At 49.1% G+C, this 19,969-nt stretch overlaps 1 protein-coding gene and 1 pseudogene across 22 annotated transcripts in view; both read left to right on the top strand.

Annotated features, from left to right (window-relative positions):
• The window catches only part of KIF9 (kinesin family member 9), a 51,311-nt gene that overhangs the window by 17,424 nt on the left and 13,918 nt on the right, over positions 1 to 19,969 (top strand). For 14 of the 22 annotated variants that reach the window (XM_078350669.1, XM_002758290.5, XM_035275187.3 and 11 more), the window contains 8 exons: positions 1,043 to 1,107; positions 5,909 to 5,986; positions 14,050 to 14,118; positions 14,652 to 14,756; positions 15,866 to 15,921; positions 16,610 to 16,700; positions 17,183 to 17,316; positions 18,867 to 19,061. In XM_078350669.1, the coding sequence (XP_078206795.1) occupies positions 1,043 to 1,107; positions 5,909 to 5,986; positions 14,050 to 14,118; positions 14,652 to 14,756; positions 15,866 to 15,921; positions 16,610 to 16,700; positions 17,183 to 17,316; positions 18,867 to 19,061 (793 nt within the window). The remainder of the gene's footprint in view (positions 1 to 1,042; positions 1,108 to 5,908; positions 5,987 to 14,049; positions 14,119 to 14,651; positions 14,757 to 15,865; positions 15,922 to 16,609; positions 16,701 to 17,182; positions 17,317 to 18,866; positions 19,062 to 19,969) is intronic. The other 8 variants (XM_078350673.1, XM_002758291.5, XM_078350670.1 and 5 more) reach the window with 2 other exon arrangements.
• On the top strand, positions 3,116 to 3,880 carry LOC100403743 (glutathione peroxidase 1 pseudogene; annotated as a pseudogene).

Here is a 19,969-nt window from a genome sequence, read left to right as displayed (position 1 = left end):
GATCACCTGAGGTCGGGAGTTCAAGACCAGCCTGATCAACATGGTGAAACCCCATCTTTAGTAAAAATACAAAACTTAGCTGGGCATGGTGGCACATGCCTGTAATCCCAGCTACTCGGGAGGCTGAGGCAGGAGAATCGCTTGAACCCAGGAGGCAGAGGTTGCGATGAGCCAAGCTTGCACCATTGTACTCTAGCCCGGTCAACAAGAGCGAGTCTCGAAAGAAAGAAAGAAAGAGAGAGAGAGAGAGGAGAGAGAGAGAGAGAGAGAGAGGGAGGGAGAGGGAGAGAGAAAGAAAGAAAGAGAGAGAGAGAAAGAAAATATCATATACTAAGTGGCTTAAACACTAGGCCTTTATTTCACATAGTTCTGGAGACTGGAAAGTTCAAGATCCAAGTGCCAGCAGATTCAATGCCTAGTGAGGGCCTTATTCCTGGCTCGCAGATGGCCACCTTCTTGCTGTATCCTCACATGGAAAGAAAGAGAGGGCCCTGGTCTCTTTTCTTATAAGGACACTAACCCCATCATGGGGGCCCCACCCTCATGACTTTAACTAAACCAAATTACCTCCCCCTTCCAAAGTCTTCCCAACCGAATACCATCACATCGGGGGTTACGACTTCAACATGTGAATTTTGTAAGGACAAAAACAGTCAGTCCTGGCCAGCTGTGGTGGGACACACCTGTAATCCCAGCATTTTTGGGAGGCTGAGGCAGGAGGATTGCTTGAGGCCAGGAGTTCAAGACCAGCCTGGGCAACATAGCAAGACCTTGTCTCTACTAAAAACAAAAAAAATTAGTCAGGTGTGGTGGCATGCACCTGTAGTCCCAGCTACTCGGGAGGCTGAGGCAAAGGATTGCTTGACCAGGAGATTGAGGCTGCAGTGAGCTATAATCATGTCACTGCACTCCAGCCTGTGTGACATAGTGAGACCCCATTTCAAAAAACAAAAAACATTCCGTGTATAACAGACCCCACCAGCTCCTTTGGAGCAGAAGAACCACATGGTTCACAGTCCCTTCTGTGTCTTGTTTTCTGCAGGGGGAAACTGCAATATGGTCCTTGTGACAAACATCTATGGAGAAGCTGCCCAGTTAGAGGAAACGGTATGTAAAGACAGTCAATGAAACGTTGGAATCCCTCCTCATGGGTGCCAGGGCAGGGTAAGCCTGGCTAAGCTGGCACAGTGACCACAGACATTGTCAAGAGTGAAAGGATCTAGGCGTGAGTCTGAGCCACAGTTGCTGAGGGGCCCCAGAGCCAGGATCCACACACCAAGCACTGAGCTGTGTGGAGGAAGAGGGCCAGGCAGGAGGTGGGCTCAGCGTGAGGGACCGTGCGAGGAGAGACGCTGAGAGCCAGCTTTGTGGAGACAAGGACCACGTTTCCTGGGGTGCTGCTCCTAGAAATGGGATCGAAAAGGATCATTGATCACTTGTTCTTTACAATCACACACATTTAAACATCTTGAAACCCCCACAGGGTTCCAGGCTGTGGCTATAAGGCCAGTATGAGCAGATGGTCTTAAGCACCTGCCATGTGCACCGTGGTAAGTAGGAATAGCCTGGAAGAAATTAGCCATAAATGGCCTTGGGCCTCAGCATCCTCAACCCAGAAAGAGAGAGAAACCATAGTCTTAAGTGACGTGAGGTCCAGAGAGAGGAGACCTTCAGAGGAAGCCAGGATGGGGGTGAAGGGGAACTTTTCTTTAAGCTGGAGTTGGGCATGGAGCTGGCTGGGGTTAAAGGATTGGCAGTAGGATGAGCAGAGGTACTCCTGGCAGAGGTAACAGTGGGACTGAAGATGTGACCCACACCAGGAACATCTGACTACTGTGGGGGTTTAAGGGTCTCAGGAAGAAGAAGAAAAGAAATCACAGGGGCTGAATGGGCCCTGGTGGCCTGGCTGAGGCCTTGGCTCTTCCACAGGTGGCTGGAGCTGTCACAGGGTTTGAGTAGGGAAGGCTGTGGCCAGAGGTGGGATTACTCAGGGAGATTATCCACATGGCAGGTTGTTGGCCTAGAGAAGGGAGAAGCTTGTGAGAATTAGAGGCAGGAATAAAGGTCTAGCCCAGTGACACAGGTGAGTCCACACAGCTGAGCACCTTCAGCCTGGGGCTTTCCCAACTTTCCTCTGACGTGCCACCTATCATAAGTAAGACAGATTAGGAAAGCTGTCATTAGACATTTTACTTTTCAAGTATGGATGTTTAGGGCAAGCTTCAGTCACCTAGAGAATCCACTTAGGTAATCAGGTTTTTTCCAAAGATGCTTCAGGGCAAGACACGCCTGCAGGGTCTCCCAGCTGTGTGCATTAGGGACTATCCCATCTTCCAAGGAGAGTGCTCCTGTCAAACATCCAGCACCCTTGGACTTGGGAGGCAGGGCAGGAGAGTTCCAGCTGACATGTGAGGCAGCATCCCCAGAGGAAGGCTTCTGGAACCTCTTGGTCTCATGGGATTAAAAAAAAAAAAGCATAGTGCCGGCCAGGCGCAGTGGCTCACGCCTGTAATCCCAGCACTTTGGGAGGCCGAGGTGGGTGGATCACAAGGTGAAGAGATCGAGACTATCCTGGTCAACATGGTGAAACCCCGTCTCTACTAAAAATACGAAAATTAGCTGGGCATGGTGGCGCATGCCTGTAATCCCAGCTACTCAGGAGGCTGAGGCAGGAGAATTGCCTGAACCCAGGAGGCGGAGATTGCGGTGAGCCGAGATCGCGCCATTGCACTCCAGCCTGGGTAGCAAGAGCGAAACTCCATCTCAAAAAAAAAAGCATAGTTGAGGCCAGGCGCAATGGCTCATGCCTGTAATCCCAGCACTTTGGGAGGCCAAGGTAGGTGGATCACTCCTTGAGGTCAGGAGTTTGAGACCAGCCTGGCCAACATGGTGAAACCCCGTCTCTACTAAAAATACAAAAATTAGCAGGGCATGGTGGTAAGTGCCTGTAGTCCCAGCTACTCAGAAGGCTGAGGCAGGAGAATTGCTTGAACCCTGGAGGCGGAGGTTGCAGTGAGCTGAGATTGGGCCACTGAACTCCAGATGGGTGACAGAGCAAGACTCCATCTCAAAAGAAAAAAAAAAACGGCTGGTTCCGGGCGGTCCCTTAGCTTTTGGATTAGCTGCGCCATGTGTGCTGCTCGGCTAGCGGCGGCGGTGGCCGCCCAGTCAGTGTACGCCTTCTCGGCGCGACCGCTGGCCGCTGGGGAGCCTGTGAGCCTGGGTTCCCTGCGGGGCAAGGTGCTGCTTATCGAGAATGTGGCGTCCCTCTGAGGCACCACGGTCCGGGACTACACCCAGATGAACGAGCTGCAGCGGCGCCTCGGGCCCCTTGTGGTGCTCGGCTTGTGGTGCTCGGCTTCCCGTGCAACCAGTTTGGACATCAGGAGAACGCCAAGAACGAAGAGATTTTGAATTCCCTCAAGTACGTCCGACCTGGTGGTGGGTTCGAGCCCAACTTCATGCTCTTCGAGAAGTGCGAGGTGAATGGTGCGGGGTCGCACCCTCTCTTCGCCTTCCTTCGGGAGGCCCTGCCAGCGCCCAGCGACGATGCCACTGCACTCATGACAGACCCCAAGCTCATCACCTGGTCTCCGGTATGCCGAAACGATGTTGTATGGAACTTTGAGAAGTTCCTGGTGGGCCCTGACGGTATTCCTGTGCGCAGGTACAGTCGCCGCTTCCAGACCATTGACATCGAGCCTGACATCGAAGCCCTGCTGTCCCAAGGGCCCAGCTGTGCCTAGGGCGCCCCTCCTACCCCAGCTGCCTGGCAGTTGCAGCACTGCTCTCTGGGGGATTTTCATCTATGAGGGTGTTTCCTCTAAACCTACAAGGAGGAACACCTGATCTTCCAGAAAATACCCCCTAGAGAATGGGCACTGGTCCTGTCCATCCCAGTCTCTGCCAGACCAAGGTGAGTTTCCCCACTAATAAAGTGCCAAGTGTTAGCAAAAAAAAAAAGAAAAAAAAAACATGTTATAAGAAAGATGTCCTCCAAGATAGTAGAAGCTCCTCGTCTCCCTTTACCCCCTGTGATGCTTACAGGTCAGGAAGCAACTTTCCTGGTACCTGCAATCTCAAGGACTTGTACCCATACCAATTGGGGTCTCTGCCCAGGACTGAACCCACAGAGCCCAGAGGAACTGGTGGAGGGTCTCAGGTCTCAGGGGTTTGGGACAAAAGTATATTGGGGATACGGAAGCTAATGATTCTCTTCTCCATATGTGTTGAAACTTTAAAATGGTTCTCGTTATGGATTGTGCTTTATGCAGTGGCACTGTACATGTGTGTGTGAGTAACGACAGTGATGGGTCACCGTACTCACTGCTGTGCTTGGAGCAGGAGAGTCTGATTTGGCCCTGCGCAGAAACGACACCACCTGTAATGACAGAGACACCTTCCTGAGGGCTCACTGTGAGCCAGCTCTAAACAGAGCACATTATACACCTTATCAAGGCAGCTCTCCCCTCACCTGACAGAGAAGTTGTGAAATCTGTCAATGGCCACGCAGGTGGTCAGTGGCTGTGCTCGGAGCCACCAGAGTAGACTGCCCAAGGAAGAGCCCTTTCAGTCTTTCCTCTGGGCCACTTAGGGGCAAGCCATCCCTACTCTTAGCCTGCTTCCTCATTTCAGGATCATTCATTGAGATAGGAGACAGCCCAGGATGGTCTGAGGCTGGAATCTCTAGACCTGCCTCCTGAGGCCACTGGCTGTTTCTCATTGCCAACGAGGAGCCCTCCACCCCTCAGCTAGCATCTGCAGTAGCACGATCTCGGCTCACCGCAACCTCCACCTCCCAGGTTCAAATGGTTCTCCTGCCCCAGCCTCCCAAGTAGCTGCAATTACAGACATGCTCCACCATGCCTGGATAATTTTGTATTTTTAGTAGAGAGGGGGTTTCTCGTTGGTCAGGCTGGTCTCGAACTCCCGACCTCAGGTGGTCCACTCACTTCGGCCTCCCAAAGTGCTGGGATTACAAGCAGGAGCCATTGCACCTGGCCAATTTCTTAGTAATTTTTAAATGTTGATTACATGTTGAAATTATAATATTTTGGGGCCAGGTACAGTGGCTCATACCTGTAGTCCCAGCTATTCAGGAGGCTGAGGTGGGAGGATTGCCTGAGCCCCAAAGGTTGAGGCTGTAGTCAGCTATGATTGTGCTATTGCACTCCAACCTGAATGACAGAGCAAGACCCTGTCTCAAAAAAATAAAGCAAAACGAACAAACAAAAAACCACAAACAAACAAAGCATAATATTTTGGATACCTTGGGTTAAAATTTACATTAAAGATATTAATATTATTTTCATCTACTTACTTTTCCTATATGATTACTAGAAAATATAAAATTACACATATGACTTACATTTGTAGTTTGCATTATATCTCTGTTGGACATGGCTGATCTAGACCCTGAAAATTGCATGAAGGAGGCAGAACACTGTGGAAGGAGACTCTTTCATGTGAAAGAAAACCAGGAGGGCTTCAAGAAGGAAGCTGGTTTTCAGCTGAGCCTTGAAAAGAGAGTGGAACGTGGGAAGGCAGACAGCATGGGAGGACAGAAAAGGGTACTCCAGACGGGGGTTGCCTGAGCAGAGGCCTAGAGGTAGAAGATGGTCAGGTCTGAATGAAGAAATAGACCAGCACGTATTGTCATAGTTTACGTGACGAGGACCAGGCTGCCATATGTGCCCTCTGTCAGCTTCCTGCTCTTCTCTTGGGGACCTCATACCCAAGAACCCTTTTCACCAATGTCCTGCAGGGGAAAAGAACCAACATAACCAACACGGGTTGACAAGGGAGCCTGGGAGCCAGGAAAGGGCAGGCAGGGTCTCTGAGAAGGCCAGTCTCTTGGGGCCTCACTTTAGTGGTAAGCCATCTGACGTCTACCTGGTCTGTTTTTCAGCTGTCTTCACTGAGATTTGCCAGCAGGATGAAGCTAGTCACCACTGAGCCTGCCATCAATGAAAAGTATGATGCTGAGGTACAGCAGGGATTGTGGGCAGTTGTCCCACTGTGGGGAAGGTGTGTGGGTTTGCTACTTAGGTCACACAAGCCTGGCTTCCCTTCCTGCCTCAACCAAAGATCCCCATGCAGCCCTGGGTCAGTCCCTTTCCACCCCTGGACTGGCCAGAGTCTTCAGAGTCCCTGGAGACCTTTAGGGGCTGACATGGGGTGAAAGGGCAAGGCCACCAACAAGTTCACATATGGGGCTCTAGGAACTCTGGGTGCTGTAGACTTCTACATGAGATTTCCTTAGAGCTAAGGTCACCTGGCTGTGTCACTACAGAACAGAGCTGGCCAATCAGAGGGGGTGCTCAGCATCACCATTAACCAGGGAAATACAAATTAAAACCTCAGTGGAATTCTATTCTCAACTTAGCAAAAATTAGAATGATGATGAGAATGTGGAGAAATGGAAACTCTTGTCCACTTCTGGTCAAAGTGTAATTGACACAACCGCTTTGGAGAGCATTCTGGCAACATCTGTATAGTAAAAGCACAGTTATTGTTAATTTAGCTTTCCTCTAAGATGCTTATGGAATCATAGCTCAAAGAGAAAGGAGGATTTGCAAGCCCTAAGGTTGACAAGCCAGCTAAACTTTTCAGATTCTAAATCCTGAAGGAAAATGACCGTCCCTGTGGCTCTGTGGAACAAACCCATGGTTTGGAGATTGGGGAGGGAGTGGAACTGAGAGCAGTTGTTCTCATGTGAGAAGGCATCAGAATCGCCTGGCTGATGTGGAACCACAGATCACTAGATCCATTCCCAGTGATTCTGAGAGTTTCTGATTCCCTTTTTTTTCTTTTCTTTTTAAAAATTTTCATCTTAAGGTCGGCTTCTATCCCATTTCTAGTAAGTTTCTAGGCCCTTTTATGACACCGATACCTGCTCTCTTGGGGCCACACTTTGAGAACCACTGGCATCCTAGTGAAGGCCATGGCAGCTGGATTGGGCTCTCCTGGGTTTAGCACTCTGCTCTTTCCTCCATTAGCTGTATATAGTCTCAGCAAAATACCTGGAGTGTTTTTTTTTTTTTTGAGACAGAGTCTCCTTGTGTCACCTGAGCTGGAGTGCAGTGGTATGATCTTAGCTCACTGCAGCCCTGCCTCCTGGATTCAAGTGGCTCCTGCCTCAGCCGTCTGAGTAATTGGGATTACAGGCATGTGCCGCCATGCCCAGCTATTATTTGTTTTTTTGTTCTTTGAGACAGAGTCTTGCTCTGTCACCCAGGCTGGAGTGCAGTGGTGCAATCTCAGCTCACTGCACCTTCCACCTCCAGGGCTGAAACCATTCTCTTGCTTCATCCTCCCAAGTAGCTGGGACTTCAGGCACCCACCACCACACCTAGATAATTTTTGTGTATTTATTAGAGACAGGGTTTCACCACGTTGGCCAGGCTGGTCTCGAACTTCTGACCTCAGGTGATCCACCCGCCTTGGCCTCCCAAAGTGCTGGGATTACAGACATGAGCCACCAAGCCCGGCCAAAATACCTATGCTTTCTAAGTCTCAGTTTCTTCATTTGTAAATTGGGTAGATAACAGAATCCATGCTCAAAGAGATCCTATGAAGAATGAGATAATGTGTAGAAACCTCTCAGCATAGTGCTGTCATGGGGTAAATGTTCAATGAATGTTGGTCAGCACTCCTCCCCCATCTGCAGTGTTGCTTCTAGGTGTATATAGTCGAGAGATATTATCACATGGGTGAGAGACTATAGAAGTCACTATTACAACAAGCACTGTCAGCGCCATTCGTCTATAGAGTCTGTAAGTCTCTTTATAGACTTATTGTAATAGTGATTAAACAGTAACTCTTTATAGTACTTATTGTAATAGTGAAAAATTGGAACATAATCAATATCCTTTAACAGAAGAGTAGCTAAATGAGTTGTGGGATGAGGGAGCCAGAGCTAGAGCTACCAGCATGGATATATCTCAAATGAGAAAAAAACTAGATGCCTGAAGCGGCCCAAATGATAGCCTCTGTTATTTACACCAACATCTAAAAACATGCAGAGAGATGCTGATATCAACTGGATATAAGTGTGTGCAGTAAAAGAAAAAATGCATGGCATGAAAACACCCAGACTGAGGCCAGAGGTTCCTTTTGGGATGGGAAGGGAGTGGATTTGGAGCGTGGCATACAGAAGCTTCACATTTATCTGAAATGTTTTACTTCTTAAAAAAAAAATCCCTGGGTCGAACACAGTGGCTCATGCCTGTAATCCCAGCACTTTAGGAGGCAGGCAGATCACTTGAGGCCAGGAGTTCAAGACCAACCTGGACAACACGGAGAAACCATGTCTCTACTAAGAAATAGAAAAATTAGCCAGGTGTGGTGGTACACACATGTAATTCCAGCTGCTCGGGAGGCTGAGGCATGAGAATCGCTTGAGCCTGGGAGGCAGAGGTTGCAGTGAGCCAAGATCATGCCACTGCACTCCAGCCTGGACAATAGAGCAAGACTCTGTCTCAAAAAAAAAAAAAAAAAAAAACAACAACAACCCTGAAGCCAATATGACAGCATGCTGTTGAAGTCACATTTTGGGGTGGTTTGTTCAGGTTTAATGGCATTATTTTGTATGCTTTTCTGTATTCTTGAAGCTTTTTTTTTTTTTATCTCTTCTTTTTTCTTTTTTGAGATGGAGTTTCGCTCTTGTTACCCAGGCTGGAGTGCAATGGCGCGATCTTGGCTCACCGCAACCTTCGCCTCCTGGATTCAGGCGATTCTCCTGCCTCAGCCTCCTGAGTAGCTGGCATTACAGGCACCTGCCACCATGCCCAGCCAGTTTTCGTATTTTTAGTAGAGACAGGGTTTCACTGTGTTGGCTGGTGTCCAACTCCTGACCTCATGATCTGCCCACGTCAGCCTCCCAAAGTGGTGGGATTGCAAGTGTGAGCCACCTCACCTGGCCTTCTTATCTTTTCTTATTTGGTGTTCCCTTAGCTCAGGATTATCAACACTGCTACCTGTGAACCTGGCTGGGTGGATGTCGTACCTGGCCCCTATTTTTATTTTTTTGACAAGGTCATGCTTGGTCACTCAGGCTGGAGTGCAGAGGTGCAGTCATGGCTTGCTGTAGCCTCAACTGCCTCGGCTCAAGCAATTCTCCCACCTCAGCCTCCCAAGTATCTGGGACCACAGGCCTGCGCCACCACACCTGACTAATTTTTTTTTTCTATAGCGACGGGGTCTCCCTGTGTTGCCCAGGATGGTCTTGAGCTCCTGGACTTTGGGGTTCCTTTTACCTCAGCCTCCCAAAGTGCTAGGATTACAGGTATGAGCCACCATGCCTGGTGAAGTTGGAGGATCATGCTCTTTCATGTAATTTCTGTTCTAAGATCTGCACAGTTGGTCCTGGACAGCCGAGTGAGTCTCTGTGCCATCCAGTATAAATGTGTTTATAATCTTTCTGTTCAACATTTTTCTTTACAAACATCAGTTCTTGAGAGAGAAGTGGAAAAATTATTTTGGTTGCTTCCTTTCCTAGACTGTAGCCAGCATTCTCCGGTCATTTTCAGCACTGTCTTTGGCACTGACACCTGTTTTCAAAGAGGTGGAATTGCTTCTTCAGCATTTCTTTGGCGGTGGGGCTGGCTGTAAGGCAGAAGACTGGGTTCCTAATCCACCTCTACCACGAGCTCTCTGGCGAGTTGCTCTGACCTCAGCCTCAGGGTCGTCCTTTGTGAACCATGAGGTTGGCCTGATGACCTCCAGTGACCCTCCCACTCTGTCAGTCTGTGGTTCTGTGAAGTGATGTAAAGGGCTGTGAGCCTCAGGCGTAAACAGACAGCGGAGAGAACCTCAGTGTACCCCACTCTGCCAAGAGAAGATACCCCGGCAAGCTGCGGTGGGATGAAAGGGAGAAAACTGCCTGAGCCGAGAGCTTCCCCACAGCCTGTTGTGGAGCTTACGCAGAAGTCTCTGAATTATCCTCATTACATTTATGATGAAAATGCCTGTTAGGAAACTTACATGTGTCTGTGCTGTTCCAAGGCATTTTTTCTATCTAAAAAATGCCCCTGTTTTTGTTGTTGTTGTTTTTGTAACAGGGTCTTACTGTGGCCCAGGCTGGAGTGCAGTGGCACGATCTTGGCTCACTGCAACCTCCACCTCCCAGGTTCAAGCGATTCTCCTGCCTCAGCCTCCCGAGTATCTGGGATTACAGGCATGTGCCACTGCACTCGGCTATTTTTTTTTTTTTTGTATTTTTAGTAGAAATGGGGTTTCACCGTGTTGGCCAGGCTAGTCTTGATCTCCTGACCTCAAGTGATCTGCCTGCCTGGGCCTCCTAAAGTGCTGGGATTACAGGCATGAGCCACGGTGCCCAGCCTCCTACATCACCTTCTGATTGGCCCAGACATATAAGTTTGGCTCTGCTGTGCCTCCCTGAACAGTCATCAAGCTGGAGGCCCCTGACAGCTCAAACTTTCTATAGCTGGGCCATGATATATTTTCTAGAGCTGGGAGAAGGAGGGATATGTGGACACGTGGGACTGGCTACCACGCCTCCCCACTTGATCCCACAGGAAGCTGACCCCTGAAGGAGACCTGCTTGGGGCTTCCCAGAGGGGCAGATCCAGGATCTGGACACTGGTCACATGCCTTGGGTTCCAGGCTTTGTGCCTGAATTGCTACAGAGCCATCAAGATACCAAGGGTTCTGTTGACCCTTGCTATGTGAGGGCAGATGGGCCTCGGTGCCCAGGTGACCTGGTTAGATGAAGGTTAGAGTATAGCAGGCCTTTGGTCTGGGAGACGGCCAGTGGGGCAGTGGACTGGTCATAGTTTTGGTCACCAGTCCCAGGATCCAGGTGTCAGGGGCTCCCTCCAGTGGTCCTTTTATGACAACTAAAGGAAGTCTTACTGTTCATAGCGAGGGTTCTCAGCTTGAAGTTCCTTGTGCCTCTTTTAGGGAAGACAGTCAGATAGTATCTACCAAATATAAAATGACTTAGCAATTCTTCTCCTCAAGATGTATCATTTATTTACTTACCTAAAATCTATGGAGTGCTTACTATGTGCCAGGCGCTTTTTAAAGCACTTGGGATGTCTGACTGCATGAACAGAAACACAAATCTCTGAGCTTGCAGTCTCTTGGGAGTAGGAGAGATACATAAAAATAATAACAATAAATAGGTAAGTTTTAAAGCTTCGCTGTTTAAGACAGTAACTGCTACTCAAATGTGGCTGTTTAAATTAATTAAAATTAGAGTCACTTCTTCAAGCACCCTAGCCACGTTTCGTTTTCAGTAGTTCTACGTGGCTCATCATTATTATACTGGGCAGCACAAATACGGAACATTTCAGTCATTACAGAGAATTATATCAGCACTAATCTAGAGTATATTAAAAGGTAAAACGTGCTATGAAGAAACATTAGAGATTTTTATTTTTGTTATTTTATTTTATTTTATTTTTTTGAGATGGAGTTACCCAGACTGGAGTGCAGTGGTGTGACCTCGGCTCACTGCAACCTTCGCCTCCTAGGTTCAAGCAATTATCCTACCTCAACCTCCCGAGTAGCTGGGATTACAGGCAAGTGCCACCATGCCTGGCTAATTTTTTTGTATTTTTAGTAGAGATGGGGTTTCACCATATTGGCCAGGCTGTTCTTGAACTCCTGACTTTGTGATCTGCTCGCCTCGGCCTCCCAAAGTGCTGGGATTACAGCATGTTGCAGGGGTAGGGAAGGAATTACAATTTTTTTTTTTTTTTTGAGACAGGATATCACTTTATCACTCAGGCTGGAGTGGAGTGGCATGATCTCAGCTCACTGCAACCTCCGCCTCCCAGGTTCAAGCAATTTCTTCTGTCTCAGCCTCCCTAGTAGCTGGGATTACAAGCGCCTGCCACCATGCCTGGCTAATATTTGTATTTTTTGTAGAGATGGGTTTTGCCAGGCTGGTCTCAAATTCCTGACTTCAGGTGATGCACCTGCCTCGGCCTCCCTAAGTGCTGAGATTACAGGTGTGAGCCACCACACCTGGCCAGAATTACAATTTTAAAGAGTAATTGTGGCTCACCTAATTTAGAAGCTTTTGAATAAAGATTTTAAGGAGGTAAGTGAATGAGTCTTTTTTTTTTTTTTTTTGAGATGGAGTCTCATTCTGTTGTCCAGGCTGGAGTGCAGTGGCACAATCTCGGCTCACTGCAATCTCCGTCTCCCAGGTTCAAGTGATTCTCCTGCCTCAGCCTCCCGAGTAGCTGGAACTACAGGTGCATGCTGCCACGCCTAGCTAATTTTTGTATTTTTAATAGAGATGGGTTTCATAATATTGTTCAGGCTGGTCTCAAACTCCTGACCTCAGGTGATCCACCCACCTCAGCCTCCCAAAGTGCTGGGATTATAGGCATGGGCCACTGTGCCTGGCCGTGAATGAGTCTTGGAAATACCTAGGAGAAGAACATCCCAGGGCAAAGGACAGGCAGTGCAGAGGCAGGAGCATACCAACTTGTGGAAGTGGTTGGCGTGTACCAGGGGAGAGAAGCAGAAAAGAGGTAATGGGGGAAGATCTCAAAAAGCCTCATATATCACTGTGTTATTCTACAGAAATCTATAAGGACATAAATACATGAGTATGAAAATGTTCTTGCAGCATTGTTTGTAAGCAGCAAAAAATTAGAGGTGAGGTTGGGCGCAGTGGCTCCCACCTGTAATCCCAGCACTTTGGGAGGGCGAGGTGGATGGATCACCTGAGGTCAGGAGTTCAAGACCAGCCTGGCCAACATGGCAAAACCCTGTCTCTACGATAAAATACAAAAATTAGCTGGACATGGTGGCGTGTCCTGTAGTCCTTACTACTCAGGAAGCTGAGGCAGGAGAATCACATTAACCCATGAGGTGGAGGTTACAATGAGCTAAGATCACACCATTTGTACTCCAGCCTGGGTAGCAGAGTGAGACCCCATCTCATAAAAAAAAAAAAAAAATTAGAGGTGAAATACATGATTATCACTGGGTAGTGGTGGCATGTTCATGCAGTGGTTGGTGAGGATGAGGGTAAAAGGATGAGCATTATAACCATGCATAGTAACCATTGTGGAGGCCAGGCCCAGCGGCTCACACCTGTAATCCCAGCCCTTTGGGAACCCGAGGTGAGAGGATTGACTGAGCCCAGGAGTTTGATACCAGCATGGGCAACATGGTGGGACCCCTGTCTCTACAAAAGTTAACTGGGTGTGTACAGTGTGTACAGTAGTATGATCTGCTCAGGAGGCTGAGGTGAGAGGATTGCTTGAGCCCAGGAGGTTGAGGCTGCAGTGAGCCATGATAGTGCCACTGCACTCCAGCCTGGAGGACAGAGTGAGAGCCTGTTTCTAAAAAGAAAGAATTCTGGAGCCAGGTGCGGTGGCTCACGCCTGTAATCCCGGCACTCTGGGAGGCAGAGGCAGGTGGATCACCTGAGGTCTGGAGTTCGATACCAGCCTGGCCAACATAGTGAAACCCTGTGTCTACTAAAAGTACAAAAATTAGCTCGGTATGGTGGCAGGCACCTATAATCCCAGCTACTCGGGAGGCTGAGGCAGGAGAATCTCTCGGACCTAGGAGGCAGAGGTTGCAGTGCGCTGAGACTGAGCCATTGCATTCCAGCATGGGTGACAAGAGTGAAACTCCCTCCCCCTACAAAAAAAAAAAAAAAAAAGCATTCTGGAGTCTGTAGGCTGCACCAAAAGGGCCATTATCCTCTACCAGGATAATGGTAGAGGATAATGGCCCTGGGGCCCCTGGAAGTTGGGGTTTGAAGTGGCCCTGTGGCTTGTGCCGTCTCTTCTGTTGAAAGCAGCAAAGGCCAAGGGACTGTTCAGGTCCTCCCAGAACTCACTGGACTCTTCCCCAGCTCCCTAAACTCACACCACCTGGGTAAGAGTCATCAGTGGGGAGGGAATGGCCAGAAGCTGAAAGCATAGTCTGTGGATGCAGGAATGACCAGGATGTCTGGGCACAGAATGAGGAATTGTGCTCTTGGTGTGAAAGAGACAGGGTAACTTCTTTGACGACCCTTCCTGTTGGCCCCCACCCCACCATGTTTCCCGGCAGAGAATGGTCAAGAACTTGGAGAAGGAACTAGCACTGCTCAAGCAGGAACTGGCCATCCATGACAGCCTGGTAAGGGGCAAGAGGCAAGGGAGGAAGGCAGAGGTGCTGGTGCAGGGGCGACTAGAGGGACTGGGTCTAAGGACAGACAGCATGATGGGTCAAGGCCAGTGGCAGGTGCGGGGCAGGCTGAGTGGCAGGAAAGGGGCAGCAGCAAGGGGCCATGAGGGCAGGGAGTGGGGGCAGAGTCCTCCAGTGGTCCTGAGGGGCTTCCAGGCAGAGGAAGCACATGCCTTCTGCTCCTCATGATTCTCATGATGCAAAGTCTGCTGGGACTCAGCTAGCAGAGCCACTGTCTGGACTAGCAGGCCCCATGTCTGAGGGCCTTTCCTTTCCTCCCCGACCCCATTATCCTTCTCTGACCCAAGCACCTGGCCTGTGTGTCAGGCTGTCTGCCAGGAGCCGACGATGAAGGGAACGAGCCAGCTTGGGCAGTCAGGGACTATGCCCAGCCTCCCTACTTTGGATCTCAGAATGGTTCCTGTCACTCCTGCGTGGGCTCAGGTTCTTGTTACTTATCCAAATGTTCTTTATCCTCCTTCAAGACCAACCGCACCTTTGTGACCTATGACCCCATGGATGAAATCCAGATTGCTGAGATCAACTCCCAGGTGCGGAGGTACCTGGAGGGGACACTGGATGAGATTGATGTAAGGAACCCCGCTGTGACCACTGTGCTTAGCCAGTTTGGGCCTCCCTGTCCTGGGCACAGCCCAACACATGCTATGCTGGCCTCAGAACCTCACATGAATGGGTACAGTGGATGGAGGGTGATGCTGGACTCTTGATGTCAGGGACCCTTCAGCCCATCTCAGGGGCACAAGCACAAGCCGCAGAGCTGGGATTGAACCCCAGCTCAGCTGCCTCTTTGCTGACTGACCTTGGCAAAATGCTCAACCTCATGTACTTCAGTGGCCTCACCTACCCATTGGGGAGGGAAACGGAGGTGGGATTTACTGAGCTGCTGCACCTGGGGTGCTTGACTGTGCCTGCAGAATGAAGCTGAGAAAGGATGGTGGTCATGCTGGTTGTCTAGAACGTAGACCCCAGGACCCATGTTAAAGTAGGCCAAGGAGGGAGAAACAGCACAAGGAAGGGCCCTCAGCGGGGAAGGCTGCATCCTGTTTTCATAGTACAGTCCATCAAACCCCTCTTCTTGGAGACATGGGCAGACCCCCTGGCTATTACTGTGGGCAGCTCCAAGAGGTGGGCCTGGGACAACTAAGGGTGGACTCTTCTGGCCTTCACAGGAGAGGCAGTCCCAAATTAACCCTTGATCAAGGGCAATGCTGTGGGCTTTAGGGCCGGGGGAAGACAGTAACCTTCCTCCAGCCGCATGTGTATGTGTCTGTGCTCATGCAGACAGATCCATATATGGGCTCCATCTGAAGACAGCAGGTGGGACCTTATGGAAGTAAGAGAAAGGTGAGGAAATAGATTTTATTAAAAAAAAAAAAAAACTTTAGAAAGTATTTTCAAGGTAGAGAATCATTTTCATTTTATAGAGGTTTCCACTTAGAAGAGGTGGTTTTTATAGCCTCAGCAAATACATAGTTTTAAAATGATTAATTGGGTGTTTCTTTGCTCTGGAGGAGGGCTTGGCTGCCACTTTGCTGAGAGGCAGTGTGCAGGTGTCCTCTTCTCCAGACAGATGGTCCGGGGGTCAGCCAAGGGGTCTTGATTTCTCTAATAACACAGATGCAGCCTGGTCTCTCTAGGTGCCCTTGGTCTAGCCTCTGCCTTGCTCTCTTCCCTCCAGATAATCAACCTGAGACAGATCAAGGAGGTGTTCAACCAGTTCCGGGTGGTTCTGAGGTAAGAGACCCCCACCCCTGCCTCACTCCTACAATCAGGTTGCCATTTTTATCTCCTGTGGTCTGGGCACTTGCCTCCAAGGGCACCCCCTTCTTGCTTGCAGATGAATAGCCAAATCAGTCCTTGGGGCATGCTTGGATCCCTGGTGAATATTCATTGAGTCATTAATTGGACAGGAGTTTTTATGGAGTGTCAGCTCTGAGTGTGCCCAGAACAGGGCATTGTGAATATTCACCTTGTGAATATTGCCACACACACCCCCACCTCAGGGGGCATTTGTGGTTTATTTGAATGCAAACATACCCATAGTCTAAGCAGCTTACGCTCACAAAAGGTGGTATCACAAAAGCTGGTCACATGATTCCAAGGGGTTTCTTAGAGACAGAACCTAAGACAGAACCCCATATAGTCCCAAGTGAAGCTTACAGTCTTTATCAAGTGTCATCTTGCAGCAGACACACATGGCATAAGGTGGCCCCTGTGGGTTTGGGGGGTAGATGATGGGTGTATGCATTGGGGCAGAGGGAAATGAGTCCTTTGTCCTTTTGTCTAGTCTGGTTCATGATGAAAGTGTGGCCCCACACAAGGGACCTTGCCCATATGACTTTTAACCCCAGTACTTGGTTGTTGCCCCAGTGGATTCAGAATGGCCCCAGGTACAAGCTGTTCTCTCATGCTGTCTCCCAAGCCAACAGGAACAGGAAGTGGAGTCCACTTTGCGCAGGAAGTACACCCTTATTGACAAGAATGACTTTGCAGCCATTTCTGCTGTCCAGAAGGTAAGCATAGTTGTCTCTTGCCAACAGCACTCAGCTCAGATTTTCCATCTTGAGATCTTTGCAAAGCCAGCAAGTATTATGCATTAAACCAGAGCTAGGATTGCAACAGATAAAGGTAACACCAGAATGAGCACAGGTGACCTGTGTAAGAGTAAACCACTTTTGAATTACAAATAATTTCCATAAGGTAGAGACATGGATCATAATATCAAAGACAAATTCCTGGAATTAGGTTGGAGACAGGATACCCAGAGTATGGAATCACCATACTGGTGAGGGGGTGCATGTGGAAAGTGGACATTTGGCAGGGTGCTCAAGGACTGCTCTACTGGGGACAGTCTGAGGCTGGCATCAGCAGCAGCCAAACCTTGGTGTGTAGGGTGAACATGTCCACTTTGAGCCTTGAGCCATAAAAACATGGGCCCCCAAGGGGCCCAAACCCTTAATCTAACTCACAGACTTTGGCTGGCCTCTCTACACAGGCAGGGCTTGTGGATGTTGATGGCCACCTAGTGGGTGAGCCTGAAGGACAAAGCTTTGGACTTGGAGTCGCCCCTTTCTCTAACAAACCCGGAAAGAAAGCCAAGTCCAAGAAGACATCCAAAGAGCCGCTCAGGTGAGTGACCTTGCCACTCTGCCTCCTCAGCAGCTGGCCCTCCTTGGTGGGTGAATGGGAGAGTGTGCGCTGTTCCCACCTTCCCCCAGTGTCTCAGCTACTCGGTTGGTGCAACGGATGTCACTGCTACCAATTCTAGTAAGTCTGTGGGGCCCAGGCTGGGGCTGGTTTGGAACCCCACAAGAATCACCTCTCGTCCTCACATCAACCTGGTGAGGTGGGAGTTAATGTCTTCATTATAGTGATGAGGAAACAGAGGCTTAGAGAGGGGAAGTCACTCACCAAGGCCACACCACCAATGAGTAGTAGTATGGCAACAAGAAGCTGGACCAGCTCTCTAAAGCCCATGCCCTCTGGCACTTTATGTGGTAACCCCTCCCCTCACTTCACCAGGGTCCTCCCACTGACTGGCACTCAGGTCACCTAAAATCCCAGTTCACCTTTCAGGCAAGACTGGTTTGTATGTGCAAGGTGAGAAGAGCATTTAGGTTCACTTAGTGAGCCTACACTCCCAGGGTCCTGTGTAGTGGTGGGTAAGAGGACAGGCTCTGGAGCTGACACCTGGGCTCCCTTCCCTGCTCTGCACTTCTCACACCCAAGGGGTCACCTCGTGTGAGGCATGAGAACTGCTGTGTGCCTGTTTCTGCATCTCCAAAATGGGAATAATAATAATAGCATCCAAGTCATTGGGGTTGTTGTGAGGATGAGTGAGTGAGCGTAGTTCCTACACATGGGCCAGAGCTGACTGCAGAAAACTGTTATACGCAGGATGAGAGTCAGGCAGCAGAGGATGCCAGTTCCCTGAACCTCCTCCTGCCTCTTCAGGAGTGCAGTTGCACCCCAGCCCTCTCTGTTCTGCTGCTGGATAATCAGTGCAGTAGTCAGTGGGCTGAGGCTCAGTCCCCTGAGCCACACTTCTTGCAAAAAGGGGGAAAGAGGAAGAAATGGATTTTCTATCCTTAGGAAGAGCCATGGTCATTCTCCTACCAGTTTGGTCCTCAGATATGCCTCTCCTGGGAGAAAGGCACCAAGCACCATTGCTTTGGCAGGGAGGACAGTGGCTTTTCTGGGACCTGGTGTGGACAACAGGGTGTAGACCAGTAAGCACAGCAGGGCAGAGCCATCCTGCTTTACCATTGGTCCACAGACAGACCCACCCGGTGTGGGGCTCTGCCAGTCCTTCCCCAGGATGCTCATATGACTCAGACCTCAGCAGCCATGGTGGTTCCTGAGAACCTGTGGCCCATCCCACAGGTCCATACACTTTCAATCCATGGATATTGTAACCATTTTTCCCAAGTGTCTACTGCCAAGACCACTGAGGACTCCTTGTTCTGATAAAAGGGAGAAAAATGCCATCTTCTTTCTCCACATCTGCTTGGCTTAGCATCACACTGTTTGCACTTTTATCTGGGAATATGAACAAAATGGGAGCTGAGTGGGATGGGCTCCCAGGGTAGTAAGTGCTGAGAAAGGTCACTCATCCTGGCATCTGAGATACCTTACTGCCCATGACTGAACCCTGGGGCTTCCCTGCCTTCTCTTTCCAGCTCCTCAGCAAAAAAAGAAGGTGCCAGCAGCCCTGTGAGTGCCAAGGACTTGGATATGGTTTCCACCTCCAAGACCCAGCTGGTCCCATCCTCCAAGGATGGGGATGTCAAAGACATGCTTTTGCGGGACCGGGAAACCTCTAGCATTGAGCCCCCTCTCTCAGACTCCCCCAAGGAGGAATTACGCCCAATTAGGTAATCAGCTAATGTTAGTTTCTGCACCAGATCAAACAAAACCAGTATATGATCCTCAACATGTAAAGAGTGCCTGCAGATAAAAGAGAAATAAAATAAGGAATAGGCCAGGGTGTGGTGGCTCATGCCTATAATCCTAGCACTTTGGGAGGCCAAGGCAGGCGGATCATTTGAGGTCAGGAGTTTGAGACCAGCCTGAACCAACATAAAACCCATCCCTACCAAAAATACAGAAAAATTAGCTGGGCGTGGTGGTGCATGCCTGTGTAGTCCTAGCTATCTGGGAGCCGGAGGCAGGAGAATCGCTGGAACCCGAGAGGCAGAGGTTGCAGTGAGCTGAGATCACACCACTGCACTCCAGCCTGAGTGACAGAGCAAGACTCTGTCTAAAAAAAAAAAAAAGAAAAAAGAAAAAAAAAGGAATAATAGGTAAAGACTAGGAGCACAGTCCCCAAAGAAGAAACATAATGACTTATGCACCTGCAAAATGATCTAACCTCAGGAGTCATCCAAGATGCACAGTTAAACATGGAATCATTTTAGACCCTCCAGTTAGCAATTATTTAAATAAAGTTACCTATCTTTTGTACAAGTACTGCATTCAAAAGATTAAACATTTTTAAGGTATGAAAGAATATAACCTCTTCCCTTTTCTCGAATCACTCAGCCTCTCTCCCTGATAACTTTTTAAGGATCTATCCTAAGGAAATAAAGATGTAAAACAAGATCCATACAACAAACACTTACTTCATCATTTATTTAAAAAGCATAATTGTATATTTTTGAAACACCTTCAGTAGTCAACACTAGGGAAAGGGCACTAAGTGAATTGTTCTCCACCATTGGGTTGTACATGAAGAATTTCAGCCTCTGAACATTTCTAAACAGTCAGAGAAGCTGAAATAATT

The sequence above is a fragment of the Callithrix jacchus genome, chromosome 15, assembly GCF_049354715.1.
Source record: "Callithrix jacchus isolate 240 chromosome 15, calJac240_pri, whole genome shotgun sequence".
Classification (NCBI taxonomy): domain Eukaryota; kingdom Metazoa; phylum Chordata; class Mammalia; order Primates; family Cebidae; genus Callithrix; species Callithrix jacchus.
Note: the sequence above shows the minus strand (reverse complement) of the source record. Positions and strands in the feature narration are given on the sequence as shown.